The sequence below is a fragment of the Pituophis catenifer genome, unplaced genomic scaffold, assembly GCF_029215685.1.
Source record: "Pituophis catenifer annectens isolate HBS135680 unplaced genomic scaffold, rPitCat1.0.hap2 SCAF_3, whole genome shotgun sequence".
Taxonomy (NCBI): domain Eukaryota; kingdom Metazoa; phylum Chordata; class Lepidosauria; order Squamata; family Colubridae; genus Pituophis; species Pituophis catenifer.
In genome coordinates this window covers 1698532-1714596 of record NW_027256883.1, presented here as the reverse complement: position 1 = coordinate 1714596, position 16065 = coordinate 1698532, and the positions used below count along the sequence as shown (strand labels likewise).

General features: G+C 44.0%; 1 protein-coding gene across 1 annotated transcript; it reads right to left on the bottom strand.

The window, feature by feature from the left end:
• Window positions 1-472: 472 nt before the first annotated feature.
• On the bottom strand, window positions 473-15870 carry NAA20 (N-alpha-acetyltransferase 20, NatB catalytic subunit). The gene is made up of 6 exons (XM_070941938.1): window positions 15773-15870; window positions 11357-11381; window positions 9498-9588; window positions 6925-7060; window positions 5877-6022; window positions 473-829 (listed from the first exon to the last, which is right to left on the bottom strand). The coding sequence occupies exons 1-6, from the start codon at window positions 15823-15825 to the stop codon at window positions 744-746; spliced, it is 537 nt and encodes a 178-aa protein (XP_070798039.1). The 5' UTR covers window positions 15826-15870; the 3' UTR covers window positions 473-743.
• Between the last annotated feature and the right edge of the window lie 195 nt (window positions 15871-16065).

Below are 16065 nucleotides of genomic sequence, written 5' to 3'. Positions count from 1 at the left end.
AGCATCTTTGATACAATGGGGTGCATTCCCCTTTACTGTCTTGTAGATGTTGACTAAGCCAGCATTACCACTGAGAGGGAAATATAGGGGTTTATAATCCCCCAAACTTGGACAATGTCAGGTTGCCAAAGCCTGATTTGTTTGCCTAGGGAAAACTATGACATGATGCGTTTTCTTCCACTCCCTTCTTTCCCCTTACTCTATGGTAACAGAATAAGAGCTGCAAGGGACCTTGGAGGTCTTCTAGTCCAACCCTCTGCTCACGCAAGAAGCCCTATACTATTTCAGACAAGTGACTGTCCGATCTCTTTTTAAAAAGCTCCAGTGTTGTATCATATTCCCTTTTTATTTTGACCATTTGAATTCCTCAAATTTTAAACGGAGTATTTTTTCCCCAAAAAATTATACTTGCATTTGCTTTTTTTTATTTTTATTAATGTAAAATTCAATTAAAATATAAAATGTTATCAGTACTGCCTTATTAGCAACACGGCCTTCAGATTTTATTAATATTTTTAAAAACCGAATCATGACAAATATGGAAGATGTAAGATTGTTTCGGGCTTTTGGGGCGTGAAGAGATTTAGAAGCGCAGCCTAAAAGCGAAAACATTTCTCTTGATATTTGCATATACTTTCTCCTTTTTCTTCCAAAGCTCCCAGTTGCATTAGAGATATCCTAATTGTTCTCATTTATCTACAGATTTTATTCTCGATATATTTTACAGCAACCACAGTATTGTCTTATTCAATATCTTCCGGCCGGACAGGATGTGGTAACGGTATAATTGATTTCTTCTCTTTATCTCTTGATAGAGCTTTCCTCATGTCTGTAAAAAAAGAGACATGGACAAAATATAGGTTAGGAACACAATCTACAATTCAAAGCCCACCCAGTTTCCATCCTGAGGATGTTCAGGGAGCTATTAAGGACATGGCTACAGATAGTCCTCGACTTACGACCACGTTGAGCTCAAAATTTTTGTTGTTAAGGGAGACACTTGTTAAGAGGTAGGGATTTGTCCCATTTTACAACTTTTATTGCCATGGTTGTTAAAGAAATAGACAATAGAATAACAGAGTTGGAAGGGACCTTGGAGGTCTTCTAGTCCAACCTCCTGCTTAGGCAGGATACCCTACACCACCTCAGACAAATGGTTATCCAATCTCTTCTTAAAAATAAAAACTTCCAGTGTTGGAGCATTTACAACTTCTGGAGGCAAGTTGTTCCACTGATTAATTGTTCTCACTGTCAGGAAATTTCTCCTTAGTTCCAAGTTACTTCTCTCCTTGATTAGTTTCCACCCATTGCTTCTTTTCCTACCCTCAGGTGCTTTGGAGAATAGCTTGACTCCCTCTTCTTTGGGGCAGCCCCTCAAATACTGGAATACTGCTCTCATGTCTCCCGTGGTCCTTCTTTTCATCAAACTAGCCATGCCCAGTTCCTGCAACCATTTTTCGTATGTTTTAGCCTCCAGTTCCCTAATTATCTTTGTTGCTCTTCTCTGCACTGCAGTTAAGTTAGCAACAAGGTTGTTAAATGAATCCGGTTTCCCCATTGACTTTGCTCATCGGAAGGTTGCAAAAGGGGATCACATGACCCTAGGACACTGCAACCATCATAAGTACATGCCAGTTTCCAAGTTTTCTCATTTTGATCACGTGACCCCCGGCTGCTGCAATGGTTGTTAAATGTAAAAAAACAGTCATAAGCCATTTTTTTCAATGCTGTTGTAACTTCAAACAGTCACTAAGCGAATGATTGTTAAATTGGGGAGTATCTGTAGGTCTTTCTACTTGTGGGTTCCATGAAGAGTTTAACAGATTAACAGAGTTGGAAGGGATCATCTAGTCCAACCCCCTGCCCAAGCAGGAGACCCAGCACCATTTCTGACAGAGGGCAGTCCAGTCTCTTCTTGAAAGCCTCCAGTGATGAAGCTCCCACAACTTCCAAAGGCAACTTCTGTTCCATGGGTTGATTGTTCTCACTGTCAGGAAATTCCTCCTTATTTCTAGGTTGAATCTCTCCTTGGTCAGTTTCTGTCAAGTATTTGCAAGCCATTGGCACATGTGTCATATAGACACCAGTGGAGGCAGAGAGGGTCTCCACCCCTATGTGGAAAGCAGGGGCTTACCTTGAGTATAAAATCCCCTCCAACCTTTTCCACCTTGCTCTCTCCATCTCTCTCTTTTCATGTTTGTTCCTCATGAGACTTGATCTCTGTTGTACGCAGTTAATATGATTTATCATATGAATAAATACGTTTAAGACATTTATTCATACATCTGCCTCTGAACTCTTCTATGCTCCTGGGTTTTTCTACGATCCCAATTCCACAGTTTTCATCCATTGTTCCTTGTCTGGCCTTCGGGTACCTTGGAGAATAGCTTGACCCCCTCCTCTCTGTGGCAGCCCCTCAAATATTGGAAGACTGCTCTCATGTCTCCCCTGGTCCTTCTCTTCACTAGTCTAGTTATAGGAGTAGTGCTCAAAACTCAGCATTTGGAGCAAAATTGGATATTGCATGTTATTTTTATCCATTTTCCACCAATTATGGTCTGACAAGCTCTCTTTCTTTTCTGTATCTGTTCTGCCCCACTTATGCCATTTGATGGTCTTTTTGGAAATTTGGATTACAGATAAATGTGTATATACGGATTTCCCCTGTGCTAACTTAAACGTTTATAATTTAATCATATTGTAATACAGTGCACAAATATATACGTAAGGCTATTTATCAAAATATAAAATGTAAGAAATGTGTAGTTTATTATAATTTATTCTTATACTTTTACATATTAAGTTCATTATTATTGTTTTTACTGTTAACCATTTTGTTATTAATATAATTTATAGATGACAGGCTAAGTAGATTGTAAGTAGATTTAGTAGTTTTAACAGTTTGAAATTCTTTTGGCCTATTTCACAAGGGATGGGAAACTAAAATTTCCCATCCGCCTGATGGAACCTGACAGGTTCCAGATGGAGCTTGGGCCATTCCCTGAGGCTCTGGCACACGCCCCGACTGGAGACCTAGTGGCCGCCTGGGATAGGGCGGCCGCTGGAGCTCTGGACCGGGTCGTGCCTTTGCGGCCTCTGACCCGGCGCCGATTTCATTTAGCTCCTTGGTTTACCGAGGAGCTGAGGGAGTTGAAGCGCCGGAAAAGACGCCTAGAGAGCAGTTGGAGGGCCAGCCGTTCTGAATCGGACCGGACACTGGTAAGATCTCATATTAGGACTTACCTAGTGGCGATAAAAGCAGCGAAATGTAGCTATTTTGCTGCTCTTATTGCGTCATCAGATAATCGCCCCGGCCGCCCTGTTCAGGGTGACCCGCTCCCTGCTCCACCAGGAAGCGCGGGAGGACCCCTTGGAGGGTAGAGCCGAGGATTTTGTTCAATATCTGTATGACAAAATCACTCAGATTCGGGAAGATCTGGACTCCGACTGGGTAGTCTCAGGAGGAGGGACAGGGGCAGGTCTTGAGAATGTTATCTGGGATGAGTTTGATCCTGTGACCCCTGAGGATGTGGACAGGATTCTGGGTAGACTGAACGCGACCACTTGTTTATTGGACCCGTGTCCCTCCTGGTTAGTGCTGGCTTCTCGGGAGGTGACACGAGGCTGGTTCCAGGGGATTATAAATGCTTCGTTGGGTGAGGGTGTCTTTCCTGCCGCCTTGAAAGAGGCGGTGGTGAGGCCTCTCCTCAAGAAGCCATCCCTGGACCCGGCAATGTTGGTAAATTATCGTCCGGTCTCCAACCTTCGTTTTGTGGCGAAGGTTGTTGAGAGTGTGGTCGCGAAACAGTTCCCCCAGCACCTGGATGAAACAACGTATCTGGATCCGTTCCAGTCGGGCTTCAGGCCCGGGTACAGCACGGAAACGGCATTGGTCGCGTTGGTTGATGATCTCTGGAGGGCTCGGGACAGGGGGTGCTCCTCTGTCCTGGTCCTGTTAGATCTCTCAGCGGCTTTTGATACCATCGACCATGGTATCATGCTGCACCGGTTGGAAGAGTTGGGGGTGGGAGGCACTGTGTTGCGGTGGTTCTCCTCCTTTCTCTCTGACCGGTCGCAGTCTGTGTTGACAGGGGGACAGAGGTCGACCCCGAGGCCCCTCATATGTGGGGTGCCGCAAGGGTCGGTCCTCTCGCCTCTCCTGTTCAACATTTATGTGAAGCCGCTGGGCGAGATCATCCGTGGTTTCGGGGTGGAGTACCATCAGTACGCTGATGACACCCAGCTGTACATCTCCACCCCGGATCACCCCAACGATGCCCTTGAAGTGATGTCCCGGTGCCTGGAGGCCGTACGGATCTGGATGGGGAGGAACAGGCTCAGGCTCAACCCATCCAAGACCGAGTGGCTGTGGTTTCCGACGTCCCGGTATAGTCAGTTGACGCCATCTCTGACTATTGGGGGCGAATCACTGGCCCCCACGGAGAGGGCTCGCAACTTGGGCGTCCTCCTGGATTCACGGCTGTCTTTAGAAGAGCACTTGACGGCCGTGACCGGGAGGATTTTTTATCAGGTTCGCCTGATTCGTCAGTTGCGTCCCTTTCTGGATCGGGACTCGTTACGCACAGTCACTCATGCCCTCGTCACCTCCCGCCTGGACTATTGTAATGCTCTCTACATGGGGCTCCCCTTGAGGAGCACCCGGAGGCTCCAACTGGCGCAGAGTGCGGCCGCGCGGGTGGTAATGGGAGCGTCATGGCGCTCCCATGTGACACCTCTCCTGCGCGAGCTGCACTGGCTCCCCGGTGGTCTTCCGGGTGCGCTTCAAGGTTTTGGTTACCACCTTTAAAGCGCTCCATGGCTTAGGACCTGGTTATTTACGGGACCGCCTACTACCACCAATAGCCTCCCACCGGCCAGTACGCTCTCATAGAGAGGGACTCCTCCGGGTGCCGTCAGCCAAACAATGTCGGCTGGCGACCCCTAGGGGGAGAGCCTTCTCTGTGGGGGCACCTACCGTCTGGAATGAGCTCCCCCCAGAGATACGGAGGATCCCGGATCTGCGCACCTTCCGCCGCGCTGTGAAGACTCTTTTATTCCATCAAGCAGGCTTGGCCTAATCTCCTCCCTCTTTTAATACATAAATTTTAAATCTGTTCTTAAATTATTGGGGTGTTTTAATTTGTCTGGGCCAAAAAATGATTTAATTCGATTTTAACTGGTTTTTAAATTTTTGTATTTATGTATCTTATTGCTTGGCTGTTCACCGCCCTGAGTCCTTCGGGAGTAGGGCGGTATACAAATCAAATAAATAAAATAAATAAATAAAATAAAATTGTTATATTAATCAGCATTCAACTAGGGAGGACATTAGGTGTATATGTGTCAGTTTTAGTTAGGTTTTTTAAAAACACTTTTTTTGCTAATGTCCTTTTTGTTTTATTTTTGTTTTATTTTTTTTAATATTTTGGTGTTTTGCATTTTAATCTTTTTTGAGTAAATTAAAATTTTTGAAAAAAAATAAGTGTATAGTTTGGCAGGATTTGTTTCTGCATTTTGCACGTAAGAATTTAAAACAAATAGAGAGGAAGACATTTTTTTTAAATGGGGATTTATGTCATCATCTGTAGGAGTTGAACAGGCTGAGCTGGATGGCGGGGTTAAACGTGTCATCACTTTGGAATCTTTGTGCTCTCACAAAAGATCTCCGTCCAGCCCCCTTCCCCCCCCCCCCCCGGAATTCCACTGACCCTTATCTACTGCCAATTTAGCTTTGACTATTAGTCAACCAGATTCTTGGGTACTGTATCAATAATAAACTCTTCAGTGCTTTGAACTCTGTGAGTCCTCCTGGTTCTTTGCACCTGATGTCATGTTCATCCCAAATACCCTTTACTATTAAAAATCCGCACGCTTACCGTAAGCGTCTTCGTCGGGTTCCCCGCTGCTGGCCGAGTAGTATTCTAACACTGTTCTGTACACGCTGTAGCCCAGTTGCTTGTACATGTTCACCGCAACCTGATTTGACACTCTCACAAAGAGATCCACAAAAAATCCACCCTTTCTTCAGCAAGAAAGAAAACGGAAGGGTAAGAAGACAGCGAGAGCAACATTAAGATTGTACGGCGTTATTACGAGAAATCATGGCGCTAAGTAAAGGGCAAGTTGTATCTGTTTATGGGCAAATAAGAATGGAAGTGTTAGGTGATTCCCTGACTAGAAAATGATTGGATTAATGTTCTCTTTTTTCTTTTCTTTTCTTCCTTTATTGGGGTGACAGAGTGGAGCTGAGCATTTACTGGCCGGATGCCCTTCCTGAAGCCTATGGGGAGTTCACAAATATTTTCTCTTTGCACCCAGAGAGAGAAACATCTGTCGCTGCCTAGGATTGAACTCACAACCTTTCGAGTGGGAGGAGAGCGTCTTCACCTCTAGACCTCTGCGCCACCTACAATTGATGTTTTAACTGATGTTCTTTTATATTCTGGCTTAATTATATTACAATTTCTAAATGAAATATAAGGAAAAATTAAGAGCACTCAAATTACAATCTATATCTATATATTTCACATGAATGTTTATTTTATTACAATTAGCTCTTATAATTGTTGTCTTATTGCTATAAAATCCACCCATAAACGTAAAGATTCACTAGCTCTTATACACGGAAAAGCACTTTGGTCTTCTGTATTATTTAAATGTGCTTTCTGCAACCATGTAATTTTTAAATGAATTGAAAATGATCATCCATCCATCCATCCATCTATCCTTTTGCCATCATCTATTTTTAAGAATGCCACAAAACTCACAAGCTGTAGCATAAAAACAAAACATCAGATTTTGTCACTTCTCTGTCCGATTCCTAAGAAACCAGACCGTTTCCCTAAACTGACTATTTTACCTAATCAATACCTTCCTGAGAGCGCAGCCAATCTACCTGCTCACAACCTCCAAAATCAGCCTCACCTTTCCGAGATTTCCTCCAGCAGCTCCATCAGTTTAGCAGCCAGCCCCAACCGTCGAAACTCGGGGGCCACCGAGAGCGCGGTGACGTGGCCATGCCACTCTTCCCTGGCCACGGATCCTTCAGCTTTGCCCATGACTGCAAGGAAAATCAGCAGTGATCATCCAACACAAATGTTAGTTCAGGCATTTGTTTAGCACTTTCTTATTCCAGCAGAAGAAAAAAAAAAGATTTCACTACAGAAGCATGATCTTAATGAGAAAAAAATCTCAAGTTTACAGCTTGAGGCAAAACTCACTTAACCAATGTTTCCCTTAGCAACATACATTTTGGGCTCAACTGTGGTTGTAAGTCAATGACTACCTGCATAGCATTTGGAGGAACAAAATAATTCTGATTTTGGGTATTAAAACTGGTTTCCAAAAAAGAGGAAGAAGGAATGATGGGAAGTTTAGCAGAAGCTCTGTAGGTATTAAACAAGATGTTAGTTCCTTGTCAAGTCAGTTTTTCCTAAATCAGTTTAAAACAGGTTTATCAATGTAGATAACCCCTGGTAGTAAATCAACGTAGTATAATAATAATGGAACTGAGTTCCATCTTTTTGCTACGCAGCTGATCAAGAGACCGTCTTGGACTAAAATCAGAGAGAGAATATGGAGGGACTCAACTATGGCTCCCCAAAGCAGGATGAAGAGAACCACTTAAAGAATAAGGATAAAAATATACTTTTTCGTAATGCCTCTTTAGGGCTGCTTAGCTTCATGCTTTCCTTTTGCCATTAATAACTACCCACCACGCCTGGAACTGCTGGGGCTACCGGCCCAAATCATGCAGGAATCTAAGCCATAAATGCTCGTCTAACCACCTTACACCATTCGCAGTTAAAGGGAGTTGCTTAAATCTGCTATTAAAAATATAACGGCAATTTAAATCGAGGTGGAGGCGTCACAATGTATTTCCAGCAAGGAGCCTGCGAGTGTTCTGTCCCCGCACCCAACTAGCCAGCCGAGGGTTAAATAAACTTCTTCACTCAACGTCAGTGATAAGGAACTTGGCAGCAACTCCGTGGCTGCCTGCCAAGAACTTTTACTCCGATAACACAGACAAAAATACACACAGTTTGAACAGTCCAGTTTGTAATTAAATCCACAGCAAATAGGCGTTGTGTCCAAAGGTGCAAAGTGCCTCGCCAGAGATTAGCTTTGTCCATCACAGAGTCCGAATGGCCACCACACTCCCTTTTATAGCCTGTGGGGTGTGGTCCAGTGACTCAGCTTAATCTCTGGCACGCCTCCTTTTCTGCTGCGCACGCTTGTCTCTCCGACGCTGGCGTGGGTCCAACCACAATGTTTCTTCGTCACTATCCGACGGCTCGGAAACACCTGGCTCCTGGCCAATCTCTTCCCCTTCGGGAGACACCTGAGGCATTGCCAGAGAGGAGGGTCCTTGAGAGGGAGGCCTGGCCATCTCCTCTCCTTCATGTTTGGAGCCTTCTTCCTCCGATAAGATAGGCTCAGAGGACGGAGCCACAACAGTGAGGTTGAAGAGAAATGTCAATGAAGCAATGAAGCATTAACATTTTGATTTTCGAAACAAATAAAGTGCTTCAGAGTTAAGTTAGAAAAATCACTTTAAAGTTATCGGGATTTTGAAAGGAGCATCCCGTTCTTGCCATCTGTAGTTTTTTAGACATACAGATAGTCCTTGATTTAGAACAGTTCGTTTAGTGACTGTTTGAAGTTACAAAGGCACTGAAAAAAATGACTTATGGCCGTTTTTCAGACATATGACCTTCCAAGTCTCCACGAGGCAGGTGATCAAAATTCGGAGGCTCGGCAACTGGCATGTACTTATGACAGTTGCAGTGTCCCAGGGTCTCGTGATCCCCTTTTGCGACCTGACAAGCAGAGTCAATGGGGAAGCCGGATTCACTTAATGGCCGCTTTACTAATAAAAATGCAGTGATTCGCTTAATTGTCTTGTTTAGCCATGGAAATTTTGGAGCTCAATTGTGGTCCTGAGTTAAGGACAAGCTACACATTATTCTTTTAAAACGTGCGGAAAATTTCAAGTCCATGTTGTCTCTGGGCTCTTCCTAGCTCCAGTTATTTAGAAACCCATACAGTTAATCCCCGGTTTACGATCTGTTGCTTAGCAACCATTCAAAATAGGATGCACCCCCCCAAAAATAGGACTTTTGACCTGGATTTTAAATTGTAATCTCCACTTCCCTTTTTGTGGGTTTAGCAACCACAGCCTAGATTTGCAGTACCCTGGAGGTCATCTGACCACAATTTATGATCTATTTTTTTCCCCCCCCTGAAACTGGCTCTTAACTTCCAGTTTCTGGCAAATATTTCTACTTAATGACCTCTGTGTTCACTTCACAATTGCCATGTTTGCTTAACGACGGTTATAATAAAGGTTATAAAACCAGGCACGGTCACGACTTACGACCCAACCATCACGACTTACGACCCAAATCGCGGGCTCCGTTACGGTCATAGGTCGAGAACTTGTAGGTTCAGTTCTTAAAGAGTCCAAGATAGAAAAAAAGGGAAGATGTCGTACTTACTGTAGCCCATCAGCTCTCCTCCGGGAGCTTCTGCCACAATAAAATACTCTGGCCAGTGAGCCAAGTACTGCAAGTAGAAGGGAATTCCATACTATGAAGGGTTTTACGTTAAGGAAAATTCATCTCAGACAGTCTGCATTCAAGAACAAACGATGCCTAACCAAATAATTTAAAAAAAAAAAACACGTATACGAGAATCACTCCAGAACTCCCATTAGTTTTGCCTATGAAACCTATGAAAGAAGCCATCGCATTCCAGAACGTTAAATATATACCCTTCTGGGTAGGAAATTACATGTTCCCATTGTAGGTGTGTTTCTTCTGTTATACAGGTAGTCCTCGACTTACAACACTTCATTTAGTAACCGTTTGAAGTTACAATGGCCCTGAAAAAAGTGACTTGTGATCATTTTTCATGCGTATGACCGTTGCACATCCCCAGGGTCACGTGATCAAAATACAGATGCTTTGGCAACTGATTCCTATTTATGACGGTTGCAACACCCCAGGGTCACATGATTCCCTTTGGTGACCTCCTGATGAGAGAAGTCAGTGGAGAAGCCAGATTCCCTTAACAACAGTGTTACTAACCGAACAACTGCTTGGATTCACTTAACAGCCGTGGCAAGGAAGTTCGTAAAATGGAGCAAAATTCACTCAGCAACTGTCTCGCTTAGCAACAGAAATGTGGGGCTCAATTGTGATCGTAAGCCGAAGACTACCTGCATTCCCCTGAAGAGCCCACAATAAAAATAGACGTGTGCATTTTAGAGAAACGCTTGCAACTGCCTAGCGATTATCTTGTAGTAGCAAGCACATGTGCACCTCTATCACTGTCTGGTTTGGCTCTGCAACCCAACAAGACAGACAGAGACTTTGGAGGAGAATTAGAACTGCAGAAAAAACAATGGCTACCATCCTGCCTTCCATGGAGGACCCGTATACTGCATGAGTCAAAAAGAGGGCTGGGAAGATATCTCTAGACCCCTCGCATCCTGGACATAAACTGTTTCAACTTCTACCCTCAAAACAATGTTACAGGGTATTACACAACAAAACAAGTAGACACAGGACAGTTTGTTCCTCTATGCCATCCCCCTGCTAAACAACTAATTCCCACAACACTGTCAAAACTAACTAATAGGGCTGTGTTACTATTATTCTTCTCTTTCTATTACCTATCTCCTTATGACTGTAACTTTGTTGTTTGTACCTTATGATTTATACCGACTGTTTCTTTTAGTATCCTAGTATGATTTATGTTGATTGCTTAATTAGTATTCTATGACTAATAAAGAGAAGAACCAGGGGAGACAGGATAGCATCTTCCAAGATTTGAGGGGCTGCCAGAGAGAGAAGGAAGGGGGTCAACCTATTCTCCAAAGCACCAGAAGGCTGGACAAGGAATAATGGATGGAAACTGATCAAGGAGCGATTCAACCTGGAAATAAGGAAGAATTTTCTGACATTGAGAACCAGCAACCCATGGAACAGAAGTTGCCTTCAGTAGTTGTGGGAGCTTCATCCCTGGAAGCTTTCAAGAAGAGCTTGGACTGCCATCTGTCAGAAATGGTGTAGAGTCTCCTGCTTAGGCGAGGGGTTGGATTAGATGACCTACAAGGTCCCTTCCAACTCTGTTAATCTGTTAATCTGACTATCACTGAGTGTTGCATGTTATGATTTATGATTATTGTGTTTTATGATTATGATCATGATTTATCACTTGTTGCCTGTATGTACCCTGAGAGCTTATGCACCGGAGACAAATTCCTTGTGTGTCCAATCACACTTGGCCAATAAAGAATTCTATCCCAGCTCTAACCACTGATGTCTTCAACCCGAAGTCTCAAAAAAGATACAGTCTCCGTCAGGGGGTCCAAGTTGCTGTGGAAAACAAGAAAAAAACACTGTAAATATTGAGAGAAGGAGAAGGCAGCACTAAAATTGAACATTTCTTAGCCAGGGGGATAATCTTTCCAGCTTCTTCCAACCCACAGAAGTGTTCCTAGACCATGGCTGTCATTTTCTCCAACGTCATAGCAATGGGAAGCAAATCCCAGCACTCCGTCTGAGAAGACAAGAGCTTTGCAGTAGCAGGCTAATTAATTACAGGTAGTCCTCGACTTACGACCACAACTGAGCTCAAAATTTCCATTGCTAAGCGAAACAGTTAAGAGGGCTTTGCGCCATATGATGACCTTTTTTTGCAACAGTGTTACTTAACAAGATTGTTAAGTGAGTCTAGCTTCCCCGTTGACTTTGCTCAACGCAAAAGGTCGCAAAAGGGGAGCACGTGACCCCGGAACATGGCAATACGAAGCAGTTGTCAAGCGTCCAAATCGAGACAAGGGTTGTAAGTGTGAAAAACGTTCCAAGTCACTTTTTTTCAGTGGACCCTGTAACTTCGAACATTCACTAAACAAGCTGTTTTTAAGTCAAGAACTACCTGTGGTTCTTATTTCAGGGTCTGATGGAAAAACTTTAAAAGGCAGGACTTATCTCCAACTAGCTCAACCTGTCTATCAAGGGATTTAATCAGAATGGAGCTGGAAGAGACCTTGGAGATCTTTTAGTCCAACCCCCTGTTCAAGTAGGAGCGTCAAATGATGTTTTCCTTACAGTATGTAGCAACACAGCAATAATTCATAGTGCAACCTCTACATGATGCAGGTACCGTATTTTTCAGAGTATAAAACGCACCTTTTTCCCCCCAAAAGGGGGTGAAAATTTAGGTGTGTCTTATACACCGAATGTAGCCCCGCCCACCCACTGGCCCCCACCCTTTGGCCTCTGCCTCGCAGCAGTTACCTCCTTGCAAGCAAACAGCAAGGAAAAACAGCTCCTTTCAGCTTCAGCACAGCCTAATTAGCACAAGTTGATTGGATCAGCCTCCCAGCTCTCCACTGATTTGCTCTCAGCTGTTTTGTGTGCAGGGCTCTGCTGCAGGCAAGAAAATTGCTGGAGCAGATTTTTTAACCCTTGTGCTAATCAAGCTATGCTGAAAATGAAACTGAAAGTAAAGCAGGCTGTTTACTGCATTGAGGTAAAATTGCTCAGAGGCAGAGACAGAGGGAGATTTCTTTTTCTTCTTTTCCTCACCAAAAAAGGTAGGTGCGTCTTATACTCTGAAAAATACGGCAAGTCCTCAACATACAACAGTTCATTTAGTGATTGTTCAAAGTTACAACGGCACTGAAGAAAGGGATTTATGGCTGTTTTTCACACTTACGACCATTGCGGCTTCCCCTCGGCAAAATATTTGGGGAAGTCAGATTAAGCTAACAACCATGCTACTAACTTAACAACTATAGCGATATAACAACTGTGGCACAAAAAGTCGTAAAATGGGGCAAAACTCACTTGACAAATGTTTCACTTAGCAACAAAAATGTTGGCCTCAATTATCTGCACAAGAAACCAGCAGGAGGAGCATTGATTAAGAAAAAGAGAGCCAGTGTGGTTAAGTGGCTGGACTAGAAACTAGCAAACTGTGAGTTCTAGTCCCTCCTGAGCAGGAAAGCCAGCTGGGTGACTTGATCCAATCCTTCCCTCTCAGCCCAATCCACCTCACAGGGTTGTTGTTAAGGGAAAAAAGGTGAGAAAGGAGTATTGGTAGGCAAGTTCGGTGCCTTGAGTTACTTACAAAATAATAAAGGCAGGATTAAAAATTAAATAAATAAAATAGAAATAATAGGTTGCTTTTTTCCGGTGTGGCTCCTATGTCTGTTTTTTGTGTGCGTATATTTGTGTTTGTGTGTTTGTAAATAAATGAATAAAAAAGGAAAATCTTCCGGATGATAAAATTATCTCAAGATTTTCAAGAAGAAGGCGGATGGCCATCTCCCATGGATGGTTTAACTGGTCTTTCTACATAACGCAGAGGGTTGGACTAGATGATCTCATGCTTCCTTCCATCATTCTAGGGTTGTATGGTAGTCAACTACAGGAAGGGTGTTTGGAAAAGCTGGGCTTGTGGTTAAAGCCAAACCAGAAGGGCCACAGGTGTGGTTTCCTTCTCCTCCCTCCCTTCCATCCATCAACACTCTCCTCAAAGGCTGACATGACTCTATGAAATTAAAGCTAATTAAAAGATTAAAAGACAGACTGGGTAATATCCAAATTCCACTCTGGGAAATCTGACAAGTGAGTCGAAATAAGAGTGGAAACTCTCATTTTTACACTTCAAGAAGCGAGCAGTGTGAGCCATCAAGGGAGTACCACATCCTTGTAACAAGCAAAAGCCTTATCAGTAGTGAGATGGGCGGCATATAAATTCAATCGATAAATAAGGAAAAAATGAATTATTGTTTTCATTCTAGAAGGCTTCTCCTAGAAAAATGGATAGCAGAAAAAGACCTAGGTGTCCTTTTCAGTCTGTTTTTTGTGATTATTTTTAATTGTAATTAAATTGTAATTTTTACATATCTCCCTCCCTCCTTCCCCCCCCCCTCCATATACATACATACATACGTATATATATATATGTAAAAAGTTAAAATCTCGGGTGTTTTCCCGCGTCATGTTAAATAAGTTAGTTAAAATGTTTAAAATTCTGGTTAAAATCCTAGCTTAAAATCTTCCAAAAATCCTTACAGAGCACTCTGCAAGGTCCTTTAAAACCTTAGCTAAAATCCCATAGCTTCTAAACTAAATAAGAGCCTGAAGATGACAGGGTTGTGAGCCTGTCAAAACGTTGCTAGAAAGAAAAACTTTTAAGGTACTGGTAGGATTTTAGCTAAGGTTTTAAAGGACCTTGCAGAGGTCCTTTAAAACCTTAGCTTTGGGAGTTGCTGTCTGTCAGCAAGCAACAAAAAGCCCAGAAACTTGTGAATGAGATTTCACAGAACCAGGGCTGCATAACATCATAGCTTACATAGGTAAAACCTGGCTAGAAAGAATATGCACATAAAAGCCTACAAAAAAGAAAGAAAAAGAAATATATATATATATCACCCCACTATGGCCATGTAAACAACTTGATCTACATAGGAAAAAACCCTGACTAAAAAAGTATTATACATTTGAACCTATGAATTAAAAAGAATAAATATTTGACCTTTACAGGGAGGAGTCATAAAATATGGGTGTGGCTGGCCGATGAAGTCCAAAAAGACAGAAATAGTGCTATCCCAGTCTCCCATAAGTCTCAGAACAAACAACACAATATGTCTGAAAAAAGCCTGAAAGTGGTGATTTGAGATATCACCCCACTATGGCCATGTAAACAACTTGATCTACATAGGAAAAAACCCTGACTAAAAAAGTATTTTTTATATATATATATGTACACACACACACACACACTTTTTCTTTTCTTTTCGTAGGCTTTGTGTGTATTTCTCTTTAACCAGGTTCTTCCTACGTAAACCAAGATTTTTATGCAGCCCTAGTTCAGTGAACTCACAATCCACTAGTTTCTATAGGCTTTTTTTCAGGCAGCCAGCAAGTCTCCCAATGGGCAGCAGAGAGCTTGCTGGCTGCCTGGAAAAAAGCCTAGAAATTAGTGGATTGTGATTTCACTGAACTAGGGCTGCATAAAAATCTTGGTTTACGTAGGAAGAACCTGGCTAAAGAGAAATATAATATTTATATATAATATAAATTTATAAACATAATGGTAAATATGATATAATACAATATTACATATCATATTTTATTGTATTATTATACATTATAAATATATTCTCAGAGATGTCCCTCTGACATCTGGTCTTGAAAAAAGCGAAACCACATTGGACTCGGTTGGGACCCGGATGGGAGACCACCAGGAGATCCAAACGGCTTGCTTCAGAAAGACCCAGCAGACCCTCCTCCCTTCCTCCGGCCAGCCAGCCAGCCAGCCAGCCAGGGCTTTAGCATCAGCAGCTGAATCCTTCCCAACCAGCCGCCTGCTCAGCAGGGGAATCGTATCTGATGTCCCTGGACAGGAGACCACCAGGTGATGCCAGGGCCAGAATCGGATGGGGGAGCCGGGCTGAGAAGCGGGAAAAGCCCCCAAGAAGAAGCCCAGAGGAGACCTGCTATGAGCTCGGGGAGGGCGGGGGGAGGGGAAACAACCGCTCAACGGGGAAGGGGGGGCTCTTGAGGTCATTTAGTCCATCCCCCCCACCGGGCTCAGGACACGGTTTGGGCCCTCCCCCGCCCCCCCCTCCTCCCCTCTTGCTTCCTTGGGAGCCCCTTCCCCACGCGCGGCCCCCTCCCTTCTCCCAGATCCGCAGCCAGGGGCCCTCGAGGTCATCTAGACCACCCGCCCGGCGCTGGGCCCGGAGCCTCACATGTTGTTGAAGCGGAAGAGGTCGTTGCAAGTGAACGCCCGCAGCGAAGTCATGCCTGTCTCCAGGGCAGCCGACCCGGAAGCGGCCGCCGCGATGCACCGCCCCGTGACCCCCTCAGCGTTTCCGCCCCGTCGCCCGGCAACGGAGCCGCCGAAGCCACGCCCACCCGAGCGTAGGAGACGCGCGCCGAGCCTAGAGGCGCCGCGAGGACATGCCACGCCCACCGGAACGTAGAGAGAAGTGATAGAGGCGCGCTGATTCCTCTCGGACGTCACTTCCGGGTTCGCATCTTC

What these genes read in the sequence shown, in the direction of transcription:
- NAA20 (XM_070941938.1), bottom strand. Translation starts at nt 15,825, where the DNA reads ATGACTTCGCTGCGGGCGTTCACTTGCAACGACCTCTTCCGCTTCAAC. An exon ending in TGGACCCCCTGACGGAGACT is followed by an intron (nt 9,589 to 11,356) that starts GTATCTTTTTTG and finishes AACCCTTCATAG; the next exon opens with TATGGAATTCCCTTCTACTT. An exon ending in AGGAGAGCTGATGGGCTACA is followed by an intron (nt 7,061 to 9,497) that starts GTAAGTACGACA and finishes TTTTCCTTGCAG; the next exon opens with TCATGGGCAAAGCTGAAGGA.